This window comes from Mus caroli, unplaced genomic scaffold, assembly GCF_978045245.1.
Source record: "Mus caroli unplaced genomic scaffold, Mus_caroli_1 scaffold_14, whole genome shotgun sequence".
Lineage (NCBI taxonomy): Eukaryota > Metazoa > Chordata > Mammalia > Rodentia > Muridae > Mus > Mus caroli.
In genome coordinates this window covers 49,585,447-49,610,446 of record NW_028227269.1, presented here as the reverse complement: position 1 = coordinate 49,610,446, position 25,000 = coordinate 49,585,447, and the positions used below count along the sequence as shown (strand labels likewise).

The window sequence follows — 25,000 nt, the reverse complement described above, 5'->3', positions numbered from 1 at the left end:
ACTTGAGTCGTCTCAAGCACAGCAAGCATTCCTAGCACCAAGTCATTTCTCCAAACCCAGATGTACTCCAGTCTTTACTTTCAAAACCATCAAATTCTGATTCACCGACAAATGTAAATTATTTATTCCAGATATACCTAAAGAATATTCAAACCAAGTACTTTGGTTTTAGCTACACATGCTACCTTCAGTGTGTATAATAATAAAAATAATTACCTTGAGAATTTAGAGACAAGTTCTTTGCCAAGGACCCTTCAAACACTGATGAATTCTCAAGATGGTGCATTAAATGACTCAGAAATTCCTGCTTTGATCCAAGATGCTGGCTTCCAGCCTCATTGCCATTAATATACACTACGTCAATGGCGTATGAAGGGTTAAACTTCTGGCTCTGGAACTGCTCTAAGGCACTCCTCCACACATTGGCTTTGTTGATGTATAATGTCTTAGTTTTCTTTTTAATTTGGAATCCTAACTCTATCAATATTGTTGAAATGTCTCTCCTAAATTTGCTGCCTTGCCTATAAAATACAGATTTGAATAAAGAACATTAAAGGAGTTTATGTGAAACAGCAGGTATAGAGCATTAAAAGTTGTAGGTTTGTCTGTTTTGTTCGGTTTTTAATTTTAAAAAGACAAGTCTTTTTATAATCTGGAACCAAAACCAAAAACATTTATCTGATTATCCACTTTTAAATTCCCCCATTATAACTAACTACCAACTTATGATCATTTGCAGCAATTTGAAGATTATTTGAATGCCTAATGTGGACTCAGATTTAAGGGTATAAAAATTGAATTCTTGCTTCCTTCCTTGCCAATAACTAAAACAATTATCTACAATGAAGCTTTAACAAATAGTACAGCTAATATTATCAACAGAACTCACATTCACTTAAATTTTAGTCTAGACCCTCTAGGTCAACAATTCTTAAAAGTGTGGTCCTAGAGCAGCAGCATCATCTATGAGCGAGTTACAAAGGAACATCCCTGAGCCCCAGTCAGAACCTCTCTCTCTGTGGACTAACATCCATGGGTCACATGAGTGAGCCATCTGCAGGGAGAAGTAATGGACTCAATGTACACAGATCATCTTTCTGTAACACTGTCCTACCCCAAACATTGCACACACATGGTATTATAACAGCTGAGTTCTTGCTCCTTAAGAATGTCAGTGCTACTCTTCAGGCATATGACTGGACATTAAAACAGAAACAAGCAGTCAAGTTCCTCTAGTGTAACATCTTTGGAAAGCTAAACATCAAAATTATTTTCCAACTATATAAATATAAAACAATGATCATTTTAATATAAAAGTACTTAATTTATTATAAGAAGTTTTTCAGTTGAATTAGTAAGTCACTTTTTTGGCAAGTATCTAATAGTCTACTTTTCTGCAAACAATTATCAAATATTTTCAAAAAAATTCCCTCTTTCGTGTTTTAAAACCTTTTTTACAACAAAGAACTTCATGCAGTTACATTTTTCTACAGTGCAAAGACTCCAACTTTTTTTTAAGTTATGCAAAGTTAAAAATCATAACTATAAAAACATACCCGATAAAACATAAAATTTAGAATTACTTAGTTTAGGACTTTGTGGAAGTAGAAATAAATAAGCACAATAATATTTACAGATAAGCCTTGAGTTTCTAAAGGGAAAGAGCTGACATTTAAGGCTCCTGACATTGATTATATATAGAAAGCAAGCAATGGTTTTAACATCAAAAACCAACCTTTGTGTTAAACAGGACTCTCTTCTAAAAGTACACGCTGTGCTTGATAACTGAATTTCTTGCTTTAGTCTGGAATCAAGTAATGTTGGAAAGATATTTTTCTATGATGTTTATATCTTTAAGATTATTTTATATTCTGACTCAGTATAGATTAATGTATAGACTCCAATTGATTAATGTAGTCTGACATTTTGCTGTCCCCTCCCCAGCTCCCTCCCTTCACTCTTCCTCCCTAACTTCCTTTATGACACAGATCCTCATGCCTCAAGCTGGTCTCCAATTCAAACTACAGCTATGTGAGCACCCTCAGCTACTTTATTTTCTCCCACCTTTCCATGACTTCATGCACCCCATGTTAGGCCCTATAGTTTGAAAATTCATTCTTCTAAACAATTGCATGATCAGTCAATAGCCTGTGTACGAGTGGCATCTGAAGTAATAATTTTCTTCAAAGAGATTTTTATGTTTTTCTAAAATTCAAAATACTTACCTCAGTAGTTCTTTATGCTGGGCTACAGTTGACTGTCTGGGGAGCTTAGATGATGACTCTTCCAACAAGCAGTCAGTAACTGTCACATTAGTAGAGTTGGCTAATGGGTGTTTGGGGGCCTTTTGGAAATCTACATATTTAAATCTCGAAGTTAGCTCATTAAAAACATAGGCAAAACATTTTCAACAACATGCACTTGAACAAAAGCATCTTTATTCAAAATTACAAACTATTACCTGAAGTGTAGGTAATTCTTCTACAGTCCAAACACTCCCAATTTTGTTCCCAAGACTGTAGTGAGGAACAGGCTAAGTGCGTTCCACTAGAACCACAACTCTGACATCGCTTTACTTCCCATTTGCTGAGGACATAAAGGAAAGTATAGATGTGTGTTCTGTTAGTGCTGGATTACAGTCAGATCACTAGCTGTGCCTACAGTTCAGCCCACTGCTATAACCCACAACCAGTCTACCAAAGGAAGGAAAAGATTATAGTATTTCATTTCTCCCTTTGAAGTACTAACTGACTTAGGAAAGGTCTGGACTCTAGTCCAGGTTGGCCTGGAATCACTATGCAGCCCAGGCTGGCCATTTTCCCAAGTGCTGTGATTACAGACATGCCTCACCACACCTGACTCTAAAGTATTTTCTCTTATTTTAAGTTTGTAATCTCTTCCTCCAAACATCCTTGACTTAAAAACCTAAACTAATACCAACACACACATATATATATATACAAAGAATGTAGTTATCAGAAAGGCTTATGATAAGCAGAAAAATATTTTCCTTTACATTTCAGACAGTACTTTTACAGAGAGACTACTTTTCTACGAAGTCTGATATGGAAGCATCAAGTATTAGCAGTATCTGATCTGCAGCATCAAGGTACACAGTATATCCTAACCCAAACGAATAAAAAACCTTGTTCTGACATTTCAGGTGCTGTGCAGTATAGCACAATCCAGAGTTTGTTCCTAGCTCATATTCATACTCCTCTGTCTCTCATTGTGCCCTGTGATATGACAATCCATATACATTCCCATACAGGTGCATATATTAGGGTTTCTATTGTGGTGATAAAACACCATGACCAAAGTAACTTTGGGAGGAAAGTGTTTATGGGCCCATCACTGTGAGAACACAGGTCAGAAACTCAGGGCAGGAGCTGATGCTAAGGCCATGGAGGGGTGATGCTTACTGGCTAGCTCTCCATATTTTGCTTAGCCTGCCTTCATTTAGAACACAGGACTACCAGTCCAAGGGCAGCCCCACCCACATGGACTGGCCCCTCCCAAATCAATCACTAATTAAGAAAATGCCTACATCTAGATCTTATGGAAGCATTGTCTCAATTGAGTTTCTCTCCTCTCAGAGGACTAGCTTGTATCAAGTTGGCATAAAACTATTCAACACACAAAGGTAATAGGCAAGACGCCTCTTTCACAATGTGTGGGAATGAGTACACAATCTTTTGCATAGAGACAAATATATTCCTTAAATATATGAAAATATTGGTGGCAGTTAGGTGCTAGATATTCTCCCAAAACCTGTATGTGTGGGCATCTTCTCCTGAGAGTGTGAATGGATAGGGCATAAGTGCCTGACTCTCTTCTAAAAGATATTCTGCCCACTCACAATGAGGAAAAAGAGTGAAAATAAGTGTTTATTACATACATGGCCCTCTTTAAGATTCTCCCAACTTTGAAAGAGGAAAGAAGCGCTATTCTTTAAGAGGAAACTTAATCACATAGGGTTAATTTCCCTAAGCTAATATACTGCTGCATGCCTTAGAGTAAGGTTTCCCACAAAGTTTACCTTGATTTTAGATACATGGTCCAGCTATTACCTTAAGCTGCCTTTTACCATTAGAATGCAAAGTGTACAATAATAAAGGCCAGAATCTAGGTACCAGCTGTTTGTGTCCCGAGACAAAAGGTTAAACCGTGATAGTAATACGAAGGAAGAATTCAAAGCTGGTCAGCACTCAGAGATTATCACATCCACAACTTGATACATGAGAACCAGTTTTTATGAAAAAACAAAAAAAAACCCCAAAAAAACCCAACACATCTCCTTCACTCTATGCCTCTTATGATAAGGAAGATTACGTGAACAGGAACAATAACATGTTTTTAGAGAGAGTGATAGGCCACAGACAAGAGAGAAAACCACGAGAACACAGTGGAGAGACTGTCACCTGCATCATCTCTAGACAACACTCTTGAGAAATCAGTCACAAGGCCCTAGTTGTGGGACTCTAGCCCCTGAACAATCTTCCATGTATTGTTACAGGAGCCTGTGTGTAACTAACACTTACAACACCCCCTCAACTTGGAATAGCCTCATGAAAATTTACTACAAAGTATTTCTGTTAACATACACACTTAATAAACATGCTTAATCTTAAGTTAAAGCCTTAAGCATCCTCTAATCCACCAGAAAACCAACACTCCTAGCTACATCTTAGAAAGGGACAACTAAACATAAGCTTGCAGAATTACCTGTTAGGTTCGTTGTAGTCGCGGCCTTTTTTGCAGTGACATCTTCGAATATCACAGCGGTCGTGGCTCTGCAGCAGCTCTTGATACGCATTTTCTTCTAACTCCCAGGATGCATCTCTATAATGAAAGGATATATAAAGTGTGCTTTGGTTTAGCAGAATTGATCATTTACAGACAAGGATTAAAGTTAGCAATTTTAGGCTGATCTCTTCATCACAGAAACCCATTATGTTAATTTACCTTACAATTGTTTTTTTTTTTTTTTTGGTTTTTCAAGACAGGGTTTCTCTGTGTAGCCCTGGCTGTCCTGGAACTTCCTTTGTAGACCAGGCTGGCCTCGAACTCAGAAATCCACCTGCCTCTGCCTCCTGAGTGCTGGGATTAAAGGCGTGCACCACCACTGCCCGGCACAATGCCTTTTTTTTTTTCTTAATTATTATTTATTTAATGTATTTAAGTACTCTGTAGTTTTCTTCAGACACATCAGAAGAGGGCATCAGATCCCGTTACAGATGGTTGTAAGCCACCATGTGGTTGCTGGGAATTGAACTCAGGACCTCTGGAAGAGTAGTCAGTGCTCTTAACCACTGAGCCATCTCTCCAGCCCTCTTATAGTCAATTTCACAGTGAACTTTCAAATACTATGTGAGAAGCTGAACAAACTTTCTAAAACCTACTTTTTTCTAGTATTTCAATTTTTGTTGTTACACTCTAGGTTAGCTTCAAATTCCAGTTTTTCTCCAGCTCCTCAAGTGCTGGGACTACACGTTTGTTTGGTATTTCTTTCTTTCTCTCTCTGCCCCAAGACTGGAGCCTGGGCAACCCTGGAACTCAGTTCCCAGCCCATGGTGGCCTGTCGACCCTCAGCTTCTCAAGGACAGGCATCCTAAGCTTTACTCTCAAGGTTACTATCACTACTCAGCACTTCTCTCCTTGGGAAATTACTAAAATTCTCCCTTTCCATTTTAAACCCATTTAGCCTGGCTCAGATCACTTAAAGATGCTATACAAATCACCCAGAGCTGGACTGGACGGAGACACAGCATCTAACTAGGGACTGCCATGATAGTGCCCATTCTCCAAAAGCTGGCCATCTGGGACGAGGCATGTGATCCAATACAACATGGCTACTTAGCCACAGTCACTAATCAGGCGTACACGGTTATTGTTAGTGTTAGTAAATACTACATTTAAAGGCTTTTTGGTCAAAAAGCCAAATGTTACTCACTTTTCAGGAATATGAATTCCCATTCTCAACATCTCCTTCTGAAAGATATCTGTATTATTGCATAGTGTACATCTAAAGAAAAACACTCCTGCATTTATTGCTTGAACCTACAGCAAAAAAATGGGGAAAATCTATTGTTAGCAATGCATCTCTCATCAGGTTGTGAATGAAATAACTAATAGAACATGCTCTTTGCCTTTCTGTATCATGAGAATATTTCCTGTTAGAACTATAAGCAAAGCCACCCTAAACAAAGACAACTCTTTTTTTCAGTTTAAAAACATCTAATGAATACATGATTTTTGCCTTTTCAGCAGTTAGCAATTTACTTTCATAAACTTTAAGACTATTCTAGTTTGCTTTCTGTCACTATTAAGAAAACACTCATGAACACTGACATCGGAAGAGGAGGGTTTATTTTTATTTTGTCTTACAGCTCCGAGGTCACACCATCACTGAGAGAAAGAACTCAGAGCAGGAGCCTGGAGCAGCTGCTTCCTGCTCAGAAAATGATATCTACCGTGTGCAACTATAGATGTGTAAAAATATTATTCATATGTGTATGTAGTGTATGTCTGTCTTCCTGAGTGTGCATGGGTGTGCATGTGGAGGTCAGAGGTGAAGTCAGTCTTTTCATCTGTTCAGCTAGACTGATTTGGGAAGTGAGCTCCAAGAATCTCTCTCTGAACCCTTCCACTACCATCCTATAAAGGCCTATGCTGAAGTTACTGCCTAACACTACTGTGCTGACATGCCTAGCTTTAAAAGTGCCATTTTTTTTTAAAGTATATACATGAAGAAAGAGGAAAAAACCCATTTAGAAGAAACAAAGGAAAATAGGAAGACATTTCAAGGACCACATGCATGGAAAGACAGAGAACATGCAATTAGGAAAATTATAATTGACAATATATCTTGATATGACATTCTGGGAAAATTGAACTATTAATAAGATTAAACAGGTGAATCAGATGCAAAAGAAAGACTATGCTTTAAGAATAGCATAACTGATAGGAAGTAATATACCTAGAATCCCAGTTGGTATTTTAGAGAAGCAAGTGAGTGGTTACAAGAGAGAGGACACACAATACAAGGTGGACTGATACAGCTGATGGATGCTAAAGAAGGAAAGAGGATGGTAGGCAAATGATACCCACACACAGCAAAGTATTACATTGCTACAGTAATTCATTGCAGACAAAAGAAGGTATCTTACTAAACATGAGGTTTAATACAAAGACATATCTGGTAGAAAAAGAAACAAGCAGAAACAACCCCAGAGACAAAACCGGCTGAATAGCAAGCACAAAACATGTGGAGGAGGATACCAGACCATGACAGAGCGATCCAAACTGGGGAAGTAGCACTCTTTTCATTTTAATGTCTAGTCTCTTTTTCACGAAATTTCTACATGCAGTAATCAAAGTAGTCAGAAATACTGTTTAGCCATATACTGTAAGCCAGAGTGGGTATAGTTCAGATTTTAGTTAGGTTCTGTAATCATGAGTGGAAAAGTCTCTATAGATTCTGTTAAGAGAAAGTGACTGAAGAATTAGCATGTTCTAATTATAGCAACTCCTATCGACATTTATTTAACAGTCAGGTTGCTATGTGGATATAATTCTGAATTAATGTTTTTTAAAAAAAACAGCACTTTTTTGTTAGCATTATTTCTACAGTCTGCCTCCCTCTCCCTATATAGTACTGTCTCTGTGTGTGTCTATCTGTGTGTCTGTGTCTGTGTGAGAGAGAGACAGACAGGCATTCTATAAGGAGCTAGATCCCAGTCCAATGCTTCTAGTTTTAAATGACTAGTTCATGAAAACATTAGGTCAAATCTAAGAACTCTCTCTACTTTATTAACAAATACAAAGCAAATCTTTATAAAATTAAGACATACTCATCAATAAAGTCAGTTAAATACAAGTCTTTAAGAAATATTACTTTTTAAAACGCTCTCACATAAAATTAAATTGCACGTCATGATGGTTATTAACTGTTCTCTAAAACATACGTTTGTATGGAGAATTAGCAAACATTTCCAAGAAAACAGTCTCCAATTTATCACCTCTAACTGAATAACCGAAGTATAAAAGTTTAAGAGATTATTAAAAAAACAAAACAAAACCAGAAATCAGACAAGCTTCATTGAGTCTTTTTTGAAATATAAGGCACCTTAACATCTGATAACTTTGAACAGTTAATAACCAAACCATTTTATTTTACTAAGCAAACTAAAATCTAAGCTTTACAAAACAATTTAAAAAGTTAAGTAAATCTTTATTTGGCCTGGTTTTGACTAACAACACTTTTCTATACTATAAGAATGTTCTAAATAAAGCCATTCAATCAAGTTGAGAATGCAATCAGTCCATCTGACTGTTTTCAGTGAGTATTAATCCAAGGGGACTCACACACACTAGATGAGAAGCCAGCCGACCACTGAACTACAGCTCGGGTTTTTATGATACTGTTTCTTCGTTTGAGCAGAGTAAACACAGATTTATTAAGAAGTGAGAAGAGAGCTCCCAAGACTGTAATAGGCTCCAAGAGAGGAATAGTGGTATTTTATGATATTATATTTCATGACACCAGATTAAAATTCAAATTGATAAGCAATAGATTTTATATTATGGAGTCAAAGATTAAAAAAGCTATCTTACCTGTAAACAGTCTCTATGAAACCAAGCATTCTTACAACAGGGACTTTGTAGTATGTTATAAGTAGGAATAGGCTCGACAAATTCCAAACAGATAGTACATGGTAAAGAACTACTATATTTATTAGATGTAATTGCTTGAACGGGTCGATGTTTCCAGCAAAATGACCTAAACGTAGAAATTTTTAAAGAATATATAAGGAAGAGAAAAGCACAACTCAGTTTATAATCTCTTCTGTTTCATATATGTGGGCACTATAGTCTAGCATCCTGTAATCAAGGAAAGCCAAATGCTTTGAAACAAACTTTGGGAGGTAAGACTTCCTCACAGACTAGTATCAGTATTTTGTTAGTAACAGAGGACCTTTACCCTTGTACTCCACCAGAGCACACACTACTGGACTAATTACTAATAGTCTATTTACCCTTGTACCCAGGGAGCACACACTACTGCATTCAGTATCACCTAAGTTAAAAGAACTTAACATCTATCATGTGTGACACGTCACATGTAAGTAACAAAGTGTTCCTAATCTTCTTCTTTCTTTTGTATTTTCTAAGGCTCATTTATATCCCATTTTGCTTAACCATTATATAAATAGAAATACAAAAAACTCAAGAAAGAACTGGTTAAGAGCACCAACTGCTCTTTCGAAGGTCCCGAGTTCAAATCCCAGCAACCACATGGTGGCTCACAACCATCCGTAATGAGATCTGATGCCCTCTTCTGGTGCATTTGAAGACAGCTACAGTGTACTTAGATATACTAATAAAGAAATCTTAAAAAAAAAAAACTCAAGAAATACTCAGGGTACCAAATGCCAAAATTCATAAAATCTTCATGTTTGAAGCTGTACTCAGGGGGTACGCCATAGTAAATTTGACTTTTTTTTTTTAACTCAACAAAGTTTATAAGGCAATTTAATTTCTGAACTGAGTGATATGAAATGTTTCAGAGAAATATAAATCCAAAGTTCATCCTCAAGCTGAAAGTGAGTAATAATCTTGGTGTCCATCTCAGGCCTTGAAACTCAAGTTTCACCAGATAGAATTAACTCCAGAGACAATCACGTGATAGAATAGAATATTATATACAAGTACACACTCACACACTCATATATCTTGCAAGTGGAATTTGTATGTATAAATTCAGTACAACTTTAAAAAGTAATTTTACATGGGGACTATATCTTTAGGCCAGTTGTCATCATTCTTTAACAAGAACAAAAGTTTCAGACAGTTTCGAGATGCCAGGTGGGTGCTGGAGGCCAAGCCTGGGTCCCCTGGAAGAGCAGCCAATATTCTTAACTGCTGAATCATTAGCCCAGCTCCTCATATTTAGTATTTAATTAGCAGTTAAATAACTCACGCAAAATTGTCAGTGAACTGGAAAATACATTCTTTCTGAAGTCCACAAGGCAAGTGATAACTTCGTTTACACGTGGGTACCACACATCCAATTGAAGCACCATTCTTCTTGCAAACTGTACACTTCTAGAAGAAATATGAAAAGAGGAGTATAATACAAAAACGTTCGGTACTACAGTTTGATAAAATAATGAGTGTTCCTAGTGGAAAGACTGAAAATTATTGCTATAATACATTCTATCCTAACCCAAGTGACAAAGTTTTAAGATCTGTGTTGGGTAGTTTTTCCTTTTTTGTCAGTTTGACACAGTCTAGTATTAGAGAAAAGGAGCCTCAGATTAAGAAAATGTCTCCACCAGATTGGCCTGTAGGCAAGTCTGTGGGGGTATTTTCACCATCAGTGATGGGGTGTGTGGTATCTCCACCTACGGTGGCTGCGATGTTGGTCCTGGGCTGTATAGGAAAGCAGGCTGAGCAAGTCATGGGCAGCGAGCCAGAAAGCCACATTCTTCCAGTCTCTATGTCATTTCCTGTCCCTGGGTTTCTGTCTTGAGAACCTTCCCTCAACAAAAGGCTGTATCATGGGAATTAAAGATAAAATACACCACAGCTCGAGAGATTGGCGAGTGGTTAAGAGTACTGCCTGTTCTTTCAGAGGTTCTGAGTTTAATTCCCAGCAACCACATGGTGCTCACAACCATTTGTAATGAGATCTGATGCCTTTTTCTGGTGTGGTAGCACTCAGCTCAGGTGAAAATATTCCCAAAGGTTCACAGTGCACTCAGAGAATTTGTATATATTAAGAAAACTAGCAGCTACCAAAACTTGTAAGGAAGATTCCTCTTAATTCCAAGTCTGCGAGAGCCACAGGCCTCATCCGGCCGGACCAGCACCTGCGTAGCGAGAGCGCAGGGTCTGCTGACACCCGCCAGCTACCCACGACCCCCGCCACAGGATTTTGAGACTGCTGGTGAGTGGAACACAGCTTCTGCTCCAGTCCAATCACGCGGGACCTGAGACTGCTTTGGTTGGGGAGGCAGAAATCCGGCCTACATAGGGCCACAAGCCTCTTCCGGTCAGAAAAGCACCGGGGTAGCTAGGGCGCAGGGTCGGCTGACACTCGCCAGCTACCCACAACACCAGCCACAGGATCTTAAGACTTCTGGTGAGTGGAACACAGCTTCTGCTCCAATCCAATTGCGAGCGGGACCTGAGACTGCATTAGTTAGGGAAGCAGAAACCGGCCTGACTAGGGCCACAGGCCTCATCCGGCTGGACCAGCACCGGGGTAGCTAGAGCGCAGGGTTGCCTGACACCCGCCAGCTACCCACGACCCCCGCCACAGGATTTTGAGACTGCTGGTGAGTGGAACACAGCTTCTGCTCCAGTCCAATCACTCGGGACCTGAGACTGCTTTGGTTGGGGAGGCAGAAATCCGGCCTACATAGGGCCACAAGCCTCTTCCGGTCAGAAAAGCACCGGGGTAGCTAGGGCGCAGGGTCGGCTGACACTCGCCAGCTACCCACAACACCAGCCACAGGATCTTAAGACTTCTGGTGAGTGGAACACAGCTTCGGCTCCAATCCAATTGCGCGCGGGAACTGAGACTGCATTAGTTAGGGAAGCAGAAAACCAGCCTGAATAGGACCACAGGCCTCTTCCAGCGTACCACCAGCTACCCACGACCCCCGCCACAGGATTTTGAGACTGCTGGTGAGTGGAACACAGCTTCTGCTCCAATCTTTAAACAGTGACATCGACAACAACTAACCCCAAAGATTACCAGATGGTGAAAGGTAAACGTAATAATCTTACTAACAGAAACCAAGACCACTCACCATCATCAGAACCCAGCACTCCCACTTCGCCCAGTCCAGGGCACCCCAACACACCGGAAAAGCTAGACACGGATCTAAAAGCATATCTCATGATGATGGTAGAGGACTTCAAGAAGGACTTTAATAACACACTTAAAGAAATACAAAGGAACACTGGTAAACAGGTAGAAGACAGTAAAGAGGAAGCACAAAAATCCCTTAAAGAATTGCAGGAGAACACTGCTAAAGAGTTACAAATCCTTAAAGAAAAACAGGATAACCTAATCAAACAGGTAGAAGTCCTTAATGAAAAGCAGGAAAACACATCCAAACAGATGATGGAAATGAACAAAACTATACTAGACCTGAAAAGGGAAGTAGACACAATAAAGAAAACCCAAAATGAGGCAACACTGGAGATAGAAACCCTAGGAAAGAAATCTGGAACCATAGATATCAGCATCAGCAACAGAATACAAGAGATGGAAGAGAGAATCTCAGGTGCAGAAGATTCCATAGAGAACATCGGCACAACAATCAAGGAAAATGTAAAATGCAAAAAGATCCTAACTCAAAACATCCAAGAAATACAGGACACAATGAGAAGACCAAACCTACGGATAATAGGAGTGGATGAGAATGAAGATTTTCAACTCAAAGGACCAGCAAACATCTTCAACAAAATTATAGAAGAAAACTTCCCAAATCTAAAGAAAGAGATGCCCATGAACATACAAGAAGCCTACAGAACTCCAAATAGACTGGACCAGAAAAGAAATACCTCCCGACACATAATAATCAGAACAACAAATGCTCAAAATAAAGATAGAATACTAAAAGCAGTAAGAGAAAAAGGCCAAGTAACATATAAAGAAAAGCCTATCAGAATTACACCAGATTTTTCACCAGAGACTATGAAAGCCAGAAGATCCTGGACGGATGTTATACAGACACTAAAAGAACACAAATTCCAGCCCAGGCTACTATACCCAGCCAAACTCTCAATTAACATAGATGGAGAAACCAAAATAATCCACGACAAAACCAAATTCACACATTATCTCTCCACGAATCCAGCCCTTCAAAGGATAATAACAGAAAAAAACTAATACAAGGACAGGAACCACGCCCTAGAAACAACAAGAAGGTAATCCCTCAACAAACCTAAAAGAAGACAGCCACAAGAACAAAATGCCAACTAAACAACAAAAATAACAGGAAACAACAATTACTTTTCCTTAATATCTCTTAATATCAATGGACTCAACTCCCCGATAAAAAGACATAGACTAACAAACTGGCTACACAAACAAGACCCAACATTTTGCTGCTTATAGGAAACTCATCTCAGAGAAAAAGATAGACACTACCTCAGAATGAAAGGCTGGAAAACAATTTTCCAAGCAAATGGTATGAAGAAACAAGCTGGAGTAGCCATTCTAATATCTGATAAGATTGACTTCCAACCCAAAGTCATTAAAAAAGACAGGGAGGGACACTTCATACTCATCAAAGGTAAAATCCTCCAAGAGGAACTATCAATCCTGAATATCTATGCTCCAAATACAAAGGCAGCCACATTCATTAAAGAAACTTTAGTAAATCTCAAAGCACACATTGCACCTCATACAATAATAGTGGGAGACTTCAACACACCACTTTCACCAATGGACAGATCATGGAAACAGAAACTAAACAGAGACACCGAGAAACTAAGAGAAATTATGAATCAAATAGATCTGGCAGATATCTACAGAACATTCTATCCTAAAACAAAAGGATATACCTTCTTCTCAGCACCTCATGGTACCGTCTCCAAAATTGACCACATAATTGGTCACAAAACAGGCCTCAACAGATACAAAAATATTGAAATTGTCCCATGCATCCTATCAGATCACCATAGACTAAGGCTGATCTTCAATAACAAAATAAATAATAGAAAGCCAACATTCACGTGGAAACTGAACAACACTCTTCTCAATGATACCTTGGTCAAGGAAGGAATAAAGAAAGAAATTAAGGACTTTTTAGAATTCAATGAAAATGAAGCCACAACATACCCAAACTTATGGGACGCAATGAAAGCATTTCTAAGAGGAAAACTCATAGCTCTGAGTGCCTCCAAAAGGAAACTAGAGAGAGCACACATTAGCTGCTTGACAACACACCTAAAAGCACTAGAACAAAAGGAAGCAAATTCACCCAAGAGGAGTAGACGGCAAGAAATAATCAAACTCAGGGGCGAAATCAACCAAGTGGAAACAAGAAGAACTATTCAAAGAATCAACCAATCAAGGAGCTGGTTCTTTGAGAAAATCAACAAGATAGATAAACCCTTAGCCAGACTCACTAGAGGGCACAGGGAAAGCATCCTAATTAACAAAATCAGAAATGAAAAAGGAGACATAACAACAGATCCTGAAGACATCCAAAACACCATCAGATCCTTCTACCAAAGGCTATACTCAACAAAACTGGAGAACCTGGATGAAATGGACAAGTTCCTAGACAGATACCAGGTACCAAAGTTGAATCAAGATCAGGTTAATGATCTAAACAGCCCTATATCCCCCAAAGAAATAGAAGCAGTCATTAATAGTCTCCCAACTAAAAAAAGCCCAGGACCAGATGGGTTTAGTGCAGAGTTCTATCAGACCTTCAAAGAAGATCTAATCCCAGTTCTTCACAAACTATTCCACAAAATAGAAACAGAAGGTACTCTACCCAACTCATTCTATGAAGCCACAATTACTCTCATACCTAAACCACAAAAAGACCCAACAAAGATAGAAAACTTCAGACCAATATCCCTTATGAATATTGATGCAAAAATCCTTAATAAAGATCTTGCTAACCGAATCCAAGAACACATCAAAACAATCATCCATCCTGACCAAGTAGGTTTCATCCCAGGGATGCAGGGATGGTTCAATATACGGAAATCCATCAACGTAATCCAGTATATAAACAAACTCAAAGACAAAAACCACATGGTCATCTTGTTAGATGCAGAAAAAGCATTTGACAAGATCCAACACCCATTCATGATAAAAGTCTTGGAAAGATCAGGAATTCAAGGCCCATACCTAAACATGATAAAAGCAATCTAGAGCAAACCAGTAGCCAACATCAAAGTAAATGGTGAGAAGCTTGAAGCAATCCCTCTAAAATCAGGGACTAGACAAGGCTGTCCACTTTCTCCATACCTATTCAACATTGTACTTGAAGTCCTAGCCAGAGCAATTCGACAACAAAAGGAGATCAAAGGGATACAAATTGGAAAAGATGAAGTCAAAATATCACTTTTTGCAGATGATATGATAGTATATCTAAGTGACCCTAAAAATTCCACCAGAGAACTCCTAAGCCTGATAAACAGCTTCGGTGAAGTAGCTGGATATAAAATTAACTCAAACAAATCAATGGCCTTTCTCTACACAAAGAATAAACAGGCTGAGAAAGAAATTAGGGAAACAACACCCTTCTCAATAGTCACAAATAATATAAAATATCTTGGCGTGACTCTAACTAAGGAAGTGAAAGATCTGTATAATAAAAACTTCAAGTCTCTGAAGAAAGAAATTATAGAAGATCTCAGAAGATGGAAAGATCTCCCATGCTCATGGATTGGCAGGATCAACATTGTAAAAATGGCTATCTTGCCAAAAGCAATCTACAGATTCAATGCAATCCCCATCAAAATTCCAAATCAATTCTTCAACGAATTAGAAAGTGCAATCTGCAAATTCATCTGGAATAACAAAAAACCTAGGATAGCAAAAACTCTTCTCAAGGATAAAAGAACCTCTGGTGGAATCACCATGCCGGACCTAAAGCTCTACTACAGAGCAATTGTGATAAAAACTGCATGGTACTGGTATAGTGACAGACAAATAGACCAATGGAATAGAATTGAAGACCCAGAAATGAACCCACACACCTACGGTCACTTGATCTTCGACAAGGGAGCTAAAAACATCCAGTGGAAGAAAGACAGCATTTTCAACAAATGGTGCTGGCACAACTGGTTGTTAACATGTAGAAGAATGCGAATCGATCCATTCCTATCTCCTTGTACTAAGGTCAAGTCTAAGTGGATCAAGGAACTTCACATAAAACCAGAGACACTGAAACTTATAGAGGAGAAAGTGGGGAAAAGCCTTGAAGATATGGGCACAGGGGAAAAATTCCTGAACAGTAATGGCTTGTGCTGTAAGATCGAGAATTGACAAGTGGGACCTCATGAAACTACAAAGCTTCTGCAAGGCTAAAGACACCATCAATAAGACAAAAAAACCACCAACAGATTGGGAAAGGATCTTCACCTATCCTAAATCAGATAAGGGACTAATATCCAATATATATAAAGAACTCAAGAAGGTGGACTCCAGAAAGTCAAATAACCCCATTAAAAAATGGGGCTCAGAACTGAACAAAGAATTCTCACCTGAAGAATACCGAATGGCAGAGAAGCACCTGAAAAAATGTTCAACATCCTTAATCATCAGGGAAATGCAAATCAAAACAACCCTGAGATTCCACCTCACACCAGTCAGAATGGCTAAGATCAAAAATTCAGGTGACAGCAGATGCTGGCGAGGATGTGGAGAAAGAGGAACACTCCTCCATTGTTGGTGGGATTGCAAGCTTGTACAACCACTCTGGAAATCAGTCTGGCGGTTCCTCAGAAAATTGGACATAGTACTACCGGAGGATCCAGCAATACCTCTCCTGGGCATATATCCAGAAGATGTCCCAACCGGTAAAAAGGACACATGCTCCACTATGTTCATAGCAGCCCTATTTATAATAGCCAGAAGCTGGAAAGAACCCAGATGTCCCTCAACAGAGGAATGGATACAGAAATTATGGTACATTTACACAATGGAGTACTACTCAGCTATTAAAAAGAATGAATTTATGAAATTCCTAGCCAAATGGATGGACCTGGAGGGCATCATCTTGAGTGAAGTAACACAATCACAAAAGAACTCACACAATATGTATTCACTGATAAGTGGATATTAGCCCAAAACTTAGGATACCCAAGATATAAGATACAATTTGCTAAACGCATGAAACTCAAGAAGAATGAAGACCAAAGTGTGGACACTGTGCCCCTTCTTAGAATTGGGAACAAAACACTCAGGGAAGGAGTTACAGAGACAAAGTTCGTAGCTGTGATGAAAGGATGGACCATTTAGAGACTGCCGTATCCAGGGATCCATCCCATAATCAGCTTCTAAACGCTGACACCATTGCATACACTAGCAAGATTTTGCTGAAAGGACCCAAATATAGCTATCTCTTGTGAGACGATGCCGGGGCCTAGCAAACACAGGAGTGGATGTTCACAGTCAGCTATTGGATTTATCACAGGGCTCCCAGTGGAGAAGCTAGAGAAAGTACCCAAGGAGCTAAAGGGATCTGCAACCCTATTGTTGGAACAACATGATGTACTAACCAGAACCCCGGAGCTCTTGTCTCTAGCTGCATATGTATCGAAAGATGGCCTAGTCGGCCATCAATGGAAAGAGAGGCCCATTGGACTTGCAAACTTTATATGCCCCAATATAGGGGAATGCCAGGGCCAAAAGAATGGGAATGGGTGGGTAGGGAAGTGGGGGGCGCTATGGGGGACTTTTGGGATAGCATTGGAAATGTAATTGAGGAAAATATGTAATAAAAATATTAAAAATTAAAAAAAAAATTCCAAGTCTGCTATTAAGAGGTTAAGAAATCTTGACACTGCATCCCTACCAAGTCCTTTGGCTTACTGGAACCATTCAGAGAATGTTCCTCTAGAGCCCCAGATCCTCTATTTCACTACTGGCTCCCTTTATGCTAACCACTCACCCAACGTTTTTATATAGTGACCGTCTCCAGCAAATAAATGCTTCCTCCCTATGTATTCTGTGTTAAGTTCTCATGAGTGACACGGCTTTCTTTTCCCATCAACCTTACTTTTTACAACTGGCACACATTGAGATGAACTACAGTGACAGAGGAGAGAAATATACTACTTTATAGAGAGGATACATTGTGTGTTGTATCCTGATTCGTCACCTATGGCCTATGGCTTAGGCAGGAAATAGATGTGGAAAGAGGAAGGATTCTGGGATAGAGCCAGGCAGGAGAGTTGCCCAAGAAATGAGAGGAGTCAGACACATGGTACCTGAGACAGGGAACCCCAGACACTGCAGAATGTAGATTAAAACAAATAGCTTATTTTAAGTTATGATTCTATTTTTTTGTTGTTGTTTTTATTTTTGTTTTTTTCAAGATAGGGCTTCTCTGTGTAGCCCTGGCTGTCCTGGAACTCTCTCTGTAGACCAAGCTGGCCTTGAACTCAGAAATCAGCCTGCCTCTGCCCCCAAGAGCTGGGATTAAAGGCGTGCACCACCACCGCCTGGCAAGTTATGATTCTAGTAAGAGAAGAGCCTAGCAATAAGACCACTGTAAATTTATTGTGAGTCTGAGTCTTATTTCTGAGAGAATGGGGCTGGGAGGAAGAACTGGGCTATGTTAGAGATTGCAGGGCATCACACACTAGGTCATTCGTAAGTAACTAGTGATACTTCCCCTTCTGTTACCCTGTCTCGAAAAAAAGAAAAAAAAGAACAACGCTTGTAGGCCAACTTCAAAAACTAAAACTAAATCAAACCGAGAATGAGTGAAATAATGAACAGAAGTTCCCTCCTGATAAACTGTTTTTCAGTGCAGGTTAAGCTCTTCTTTGTAAAAATATAAAAACGTTTATTAAAACTTATCATATTTGGTAAAGATGTCCATTAGAATAAGATACTGTAGTCAAGTTTCTAATCCGGGGACTGACCGAAGAAACCTCCCAAGGCAAGCACTAGCAGCACCTGTGGTACTCAGCGTAGTACTTACCAGTTTGGAAGCTCTCTGGACTTCCTTCCTGATGTCTTCTATTAGGAAGCCATAAACTCCTTCTTCTTCTTTACCTCTCTGCCAAATTCCACTTGACATTAACTATGAATATATTCTCAATTAGAAAATACACTCCAAAACGGGTAGGAATTTAACAAATGTATACATGACCATTCAAGAGGCAACGCACGCCACCTGACTTACCAAGCAGTAGTAGTGGACACTAAAATTCCATTTTTCATATGTTTTCTTTTCTCCGTATTTATTGGGACAATCATCATTTTTTCGGCAGAAAACACAAGCTAACAGCAAAAAAAGAAAGAAAAGAAATTTAAAATTACAAAATAATGTATAGGATTAGTGCTTCTCTGAAGTGTATATGCATGTGCACCAGTGTGCATGTGTGACCAGTGGCCATGGGTCACATATGGAGGTCAGGAGACACCTCATGTTTTTTAATACTCCCTTTTCTAGCTGCTTCCTGGGCTTTCTGGGAGTGTCCAGTCGATGCCACACATCCAGAACACTAGGAGTTATAGCCATGTGCTACCATGCCCAACTTTATGTGAGTTCTAGAGAACTCAAGCATTCAGACCAGCAGGACGAGTACCTTACCCACTGCTGCACATCCCCAGATCAATTTTGTCTAGATGGCCTTGGTTGGTTCATTCATGTCGATGGCAATAGACTGCTAGACTAAAAGGAAGTAACTCAGACCTCATTCCCAGATAACTGTGGGTTGTGCTTTTACACCTATGTGGTAACTCCCTAAGGGATGAAGGCAAATGCCTGCTTGTTTTACCAGCATCAGAATTCTCTTAGGGTTAAACACAAACGGTAGTCGTAAAAATCTGGGGCACGCAGCTGATAGGCCAAAAACAACCTGGTTTAGAAGTTGGGAAGAATGGATCTATACAGGAGTAAGGGTTTTAAAAAGCTCACGTATGTATATGTATTAAAGTGCACAGGGGTCTTATGTGCACCCATAGACCAACCTCATAAAAATACAAGAAAGACAAACTTGGGCTGCTGAAGGATCTCGAGGTGCATCCAACCCAATACAAGACCTTGAATCAATAAAGGTTCAAGCATTTATCTTTATAATTTTTATATCAGACTAGTTAAAATTCATTAAAACTGTTCTAATTCACTTTATTTACTGTTAAAATTACCTTTTACTACAGCAAATACTGGTTCCTATTAAGCACACTGATATAAGTAAAGACTAGAGGCATTAACCTGGAGGGAAATTAAGTTGGGATAAGAATACATCCAGCCAACGTACAACGGTATTACATAAATCATCAACATTTCCCAACTCCTGGCATCACTGATATAATCAGGAGGCATAATAAGACAAGACAACAGGTATATGGGGTGCAGGAGTTGGTAGGAGCAAAGTTCCTTATTCAAAATAGAGTCAACAGATACAATAAAATGATTGTGAAGAGAATTATTAAGGTAGTTGGCGTAAGGTTTGTCACGCAAGCATGAGGACCTGAGTTTAAATCTGTAGCACCTACAAAGAAGGTAGACTCGCCGGGCAGTGGTGGCACACGGCTTTAATCCCAGCACTCGGAAGACAGAGGCAGGCAAATTTCTGAGTTTGAGGCCAGCCTGGTCTACAAAATGAGCTCCAGGACAGCCAGGGCTATATAGAAACCCTGTCTTGAAAATGGGGGGAAAAAAATGTTGACTCAACTGTGAATGTCTATAATTCCTGTGCCAAGGGCGAGAAACCTGGATGCTTTCCTTGCCTGTTGAGCCAAATAGAGGAGTTCAAGAGTCAATGAGGCTGGGCGTGGTGGCGCACGCCTTTAATCCCAGCACTCGGAAGGCAGAGGCAGGTGGATTTCTGAGTTCGAGGCCAGCCTGGTCTACAGAGTGATTTCCAGGACAGCCAGGGCTACACAGAGAAACCCTGTCTCAAAAAAAACAAGCTAGGCACAGGAATGATGGCACACACCTTTGATCCCAGCGCAAGGGAGGGAGGTGGATTTGAGTTCAAGGCTGGCCTAGTCTACATAGTGAGCACATTGCATTTGCTAGTCAGAAAAAAACAGTGAGACTGGCTCAAAACCAAACAAGTAAGAGCCCCACCAAGCCTAAGTGGAGGAGCAGTGCATCCAAGTCTACAGTAATCATTTAGATTCCTCATCATTCACGGTAGCAAGTCAACAAGTTCTGTTTCTAAAACAGCGATGTATCAACAGGGAAAATTGTAAACTTAGAAATTTTCCTTTTCATGTTAGATTTCTGTCTACTAATTGGCCTCATTTATCAAAGGGAAAACCATTAAAAATTAGTTTTCTCAGATTCATAATGTATCTGATAAATTGTATAAAATATGGATAAATAAATTTGACAAGATGTCTTCTAGCAGCAAATCTAGCTTGTGGAAATGAACATAATCACAATAATTTAATAGAACATATTAACTAAGCATGCATCAGAATACTCATTCTTGCTGGCTGGATAGCATTCTAAATGGATTTTATTATAATACAAATATTTTAAATTCAGTTACTTACCAAGACTTTGTGAATTATCAGGTTTATTTTCATTCATTTTACTAGGAAAAATAAGAGCATATTGATACCTTAATTTCAAAAATCTCACATTAACCATTTTATTAAATTTAGTATATGATTATAATCATAATAATCACTTCACACTATATAATACAGTACGTAACCTCCTCACTTGGGAACAAGTAACAGTTCAAGTAGAGTGGCAGATTTGAAGATACTAGAGAGAGTATTTCTTAAAACATTTAAGTACTAGGATTGTACGATGCCCTACTGTGCACCACAAAGTCCTACACAACATAACTGCCTGGACTCTTACATTCCTGAATAAATATTAAGCCAATACCCATTAAACATCTTCTCCTTTCTCCCTTCCTTTTGCTATGTTAGAACTGTTTGTCCAGAACTGCAACTCCTGTGTAAAACAAAGCACTCTGTATTTAATTTGAAAACCTGTTCAATGGCATCCTGTGAGCAGCAATTCGGCTCCTGGTTAGTGCCCTGTACAGCACTACTTTATGTTTCTATTGTGCCTGGAGAACTTGCCATCCTGTCCTGCTCAGCAGTGCTCAAACCGCTTATAATTTATATACTGCCATGTCATAAACGTGCGTTACCTCCTCCTGTTCTCTGGTCATGTCTAGAAGCTTACTGCCAGATGACAAGAACTTCCAAGACGTTCCTTGAAGAAGTCTGTTCAGTACGGAATGCAGGTCTCTAGACATGAGCTTTATGACATAAGCACATGCTGCCATTTGTCTAAGACTTCTGGTGACAGAGTCTGAGGTCACTTCAGAGAGGCCCTGAGGTGGTCCCTAATTCTTGATCCAGACATACTACCATGACTTTTGTTTTATTTTAAACCGAGTTTCAGAGGTGATTTAGAGTGTTAATAGATGGATAATATAACAGTAAGCCGCATTCCCTCCCACTCCGCCTAATGGCTACCCAGCAAAGAAAGCATGGTAATTAAAATCCAGAAGTGACAATCTATCCAATAAATACTATAGAAAGAACTGACTTTTGGGGAGGAAAAAAATAAACACCGACTTCCATACAGAAAAACTACACCAAAAACATTAACGTTCTAAGAGAAAAACTAGTTTTGATCCTGGCAAAGGAAGAATTTTCCAAGTTAAGAAAATGGAAAGATGCACAATGAAAAAACATTTGCAGAATGTATCTGACAAAGGATTTACATTTGGGATGCATAAAGAAAGAACACAACTCAGAGCCGGGCGTGGTGGCGCACGCCTTTGATCCCAGCACTCGGGAGGCAGAGGCAGGCGGATTTCTGAGTTCGAGGCCAGCCTGGTCTACAAAGTGAGTTCCAGGGCAGCCAGGGCTACACAGAGAAACCCTGTCCTGAAAAACTGAAAAGAAAAAAAGGAGAAAAAAAAAAAAAAAGGAAATGCATGCTATGGTTAGTAGCTATATTTTTGGCATCTGTTCTCATTGACTATGCTTCATATACATGTAATAGTTCCTAGAATTCCCACAATAATCACACAAGGAAGTCTTTATCCCCATTACCTAAGAGACTTTAATCAGGGAGGTTAAACAGTTTCCCTAGTCAAGGTTACACAGCTATGAGGTCCTAGGGAATGGGAATTCTAAGCAAGAAGTCTGGTTCTAGTTGTATGTCTTTAACTAATATATTACCAGGTTGTTCTAGGAAGTCCATGTTTTGAAACCTCTGGTAGACTAGTCTAACTTTTCAGTTAAAAGGCATTATCCAAGTCCATCTTCTAGAAAGTTAAAATCTCTGACGTTTGAGTACAGGCCATCAGTGTGGGAGCCCTTATAGGAAGGAGTATGCATGCATACAATGAAGTGTGACATTTACTGATGTGGGTAAACAACAACAAAACCAACCAACCAACCAAACAAACAAACAAACAAACAAAAGGCACATTAGGATACAGAAAATCTACAACACGTTACTCGCTGGTACCATTTAGGAAGCTAGCAGATCTGACTGCACTCTTTCTGAGATAAAGGCTAGCCAATAGCTTTGTGGCAGACTCATTGAAAACACTTTCAATGATCTTGCTTTTTAATTTTTTTCCTACTTGAATATCGAAAACAGCATTCACTAGCAGGCATGAAAGAGGATGAAGAAATGGTTTTACTTCGGATGTTACTAAGTACCACTTTAAAATGATGTTTATACATTTTTAACAACACCGTTACTCAGTTGGTAAAACCTTAAAAGGATCTCTGTTACATTTTTTCTACAAAACACACAAGCAACCGGACAGTTTTTACTAAGGCAAACTTGTTTCAAAAGAAAGTTTATGTTTACCGTGCACATCTAAGCTATTCAAAAAAGTGTGGCTTTTTGTTGGGGTGAGAGTCCAGTTCATCATAAAAGATGAACAACAACAACAAAACAAACAAAAACGCCCGAAGAAAACTCAATTCCTGAGGCACTGAGTCCCTCTAAAATAACTCGATAATAACAGTCACCCAATGAATGAAGAGGGTGAAAAGCGGGGACGGGGCGGAACGGGTGGGGGTTGGGGGTGACACTAGACCCTATCCCCATTGTTAGCAAACTTAACATCAGTGAGCCACCGCTGCTACTGTAGCCAGTTTAAATGAGCAATAGGGCTCGGATTTTTGCGGTACACAAGAAATGTCAAGGTGTGAAAGAAAAATACCCCGGTTTTAAACACAAAGGATACTCGGATTTCAGCTTAAATCCCCTCGAGGCATTTCAAGGCTGTCATTTCTCTGCGGTGAGGGACCGGTCTCAGGAGCACCTGGGAGCCACAACGGGCGCCCCACCGTGAAGCCCTCCCTCCTTCCCTCGTTAATTAATAAAGAGCAGCTCGGGGCTCGACAGAGGCAGTGCGCGCACGTCCAGCGCGTGGAGAAGCCCCCTACCGCTCACACCTACCCGGCCGCCCGTGACACCTCCGTCCGTCCCCGGGCACGTCTTCACCAGGCGCGGGGCACAAGTCCCAGGCTCGCCGCGTTACCGCTCACGACGACCGCAGCGCTGCCGTACGCCCAACCCGCTCAGCCCCATCCAACGGCTCGCACAATTCAAATTCATCGTCCACTTCCGTTTGCGACCCGGAACCCACGGCTGCTCCGCCCCCTCCCCGGGGAAGTGGACGCAGGGAGGCTGCGTCTGCGCCTTGGCTTTGGGGGGGCGGGGGGTGTTTGAAGTTCGGGCGTGCGCGCAGGGGCGGCTGCGCAGCCCCGGCCAGGAAAACAACTCCCTGTCCTGCACGTCCGCGGAGGCGTGCCGAGTGCACCAGTCACCCCCCAACAGGCCACACGCTGGGAGGAGGCTTGCCCATGCTAATGAGAAGGCGCGCGAAGGCGAATTCTCCCGGCCCTCTCCCGTAAGGAATTCTTTTGCATCACAGTTCCCCTATTGTCCTAAAAGTTCCTCGCTTGGCTCTGGGAGGTCGGTTTTCTTTAGCGAGGGCCAGAATGAAAATTTTAATCCCAGAGATGTCTGGAGTTTCTGAAGGGATTACATTTGAGGGGGTTTAAGAGACTTCCACAAGGCTTTAGATCCTTTAGGCAGATATCTGAAAGATCAGAACTGTAAGCATTAGAGCTAGGATTAATAGCGGGTCAGCTAACACCTGATAGAACTGATTTCGAACTTGATTTATCCTAGCGGCGCTTCCTCAGCGCCTTTCAAAACACAACTTGAAAGATTTGCTGGATTTCTAGAATCTAGATACCTAACACGAAGGTAGATAGTAGTTTTTAACCGATGTAACGTTTTTTAACAGTGGGAAATGATGTTTAACA

At 40.0% G+C, this 25,000-nt stretch overlaps 1 protein-coding gene across 3 annotated transcripts in view; it reads right to left on the bottom strand.

Annotated features, from left to right (window-relative positions):
- Nucleotides 1–24,530, bottom strand: part of G2e3 (G2/M-phase specific E3 ubiquitin protein ligase) — a 36,258-nt gene extending 11,728 nt beyond the window's left edge. The window contains exons 1-12 of one of the 3 annotated variants that reach the window (XM_021178958.3): nt 24,126–24,530; nt 21,227–21,267; nt 18,900–18,997; nt 18,696–18,797; nt 9,983–10,107; nt 8,617–8,782; nt 5,954–6,060; nt 4,726–4,842; nt 2,462–2,586; nt 2,226–2,355; nt 1,736–1,804; nt 217–521 (exon numbers count right to left, since the gene is read on the bottom strand). In XM_021178958.3, coding sequence (XP_021034617.1) covers nt 217–521; nt 1,736–1,804; nt 2,226–2,355; nt 2,462–2,586; nt 4,726–4,842; nt 5,954–6,060; nt 8,617–8,782; nt 9,983–10,107; nt 18,696–18,797; nt 18,900–18,997; nt 21,227–21,263 — 1,381 coding nt within the window. In that variant the 5' untranslated portion in view covers nt 21,264–21,267; nt 24,126–24,530. Of the gene's footprint in view, nt 1–216; nt 522–1,735; nt 1,805–2,225; nt 2,356–2,461; nt 2,587–4,725; nt 4,843–5,953; nt 6,061–8,616; nt 8,783–9,982; nt 10,108–18,695; nt 18,798–18,899; nt 18,998–21,226; nt 21,268–21,840; nt 22,434–24,125 lie in introns of those variants that run through there. The other 2 variants (XM_021178959.3, XM_021178960.3) reach the window with 2 other exon arrangements.
- Nucleotides 24,531–25,000: the final 470 nt, after the last annotated feature.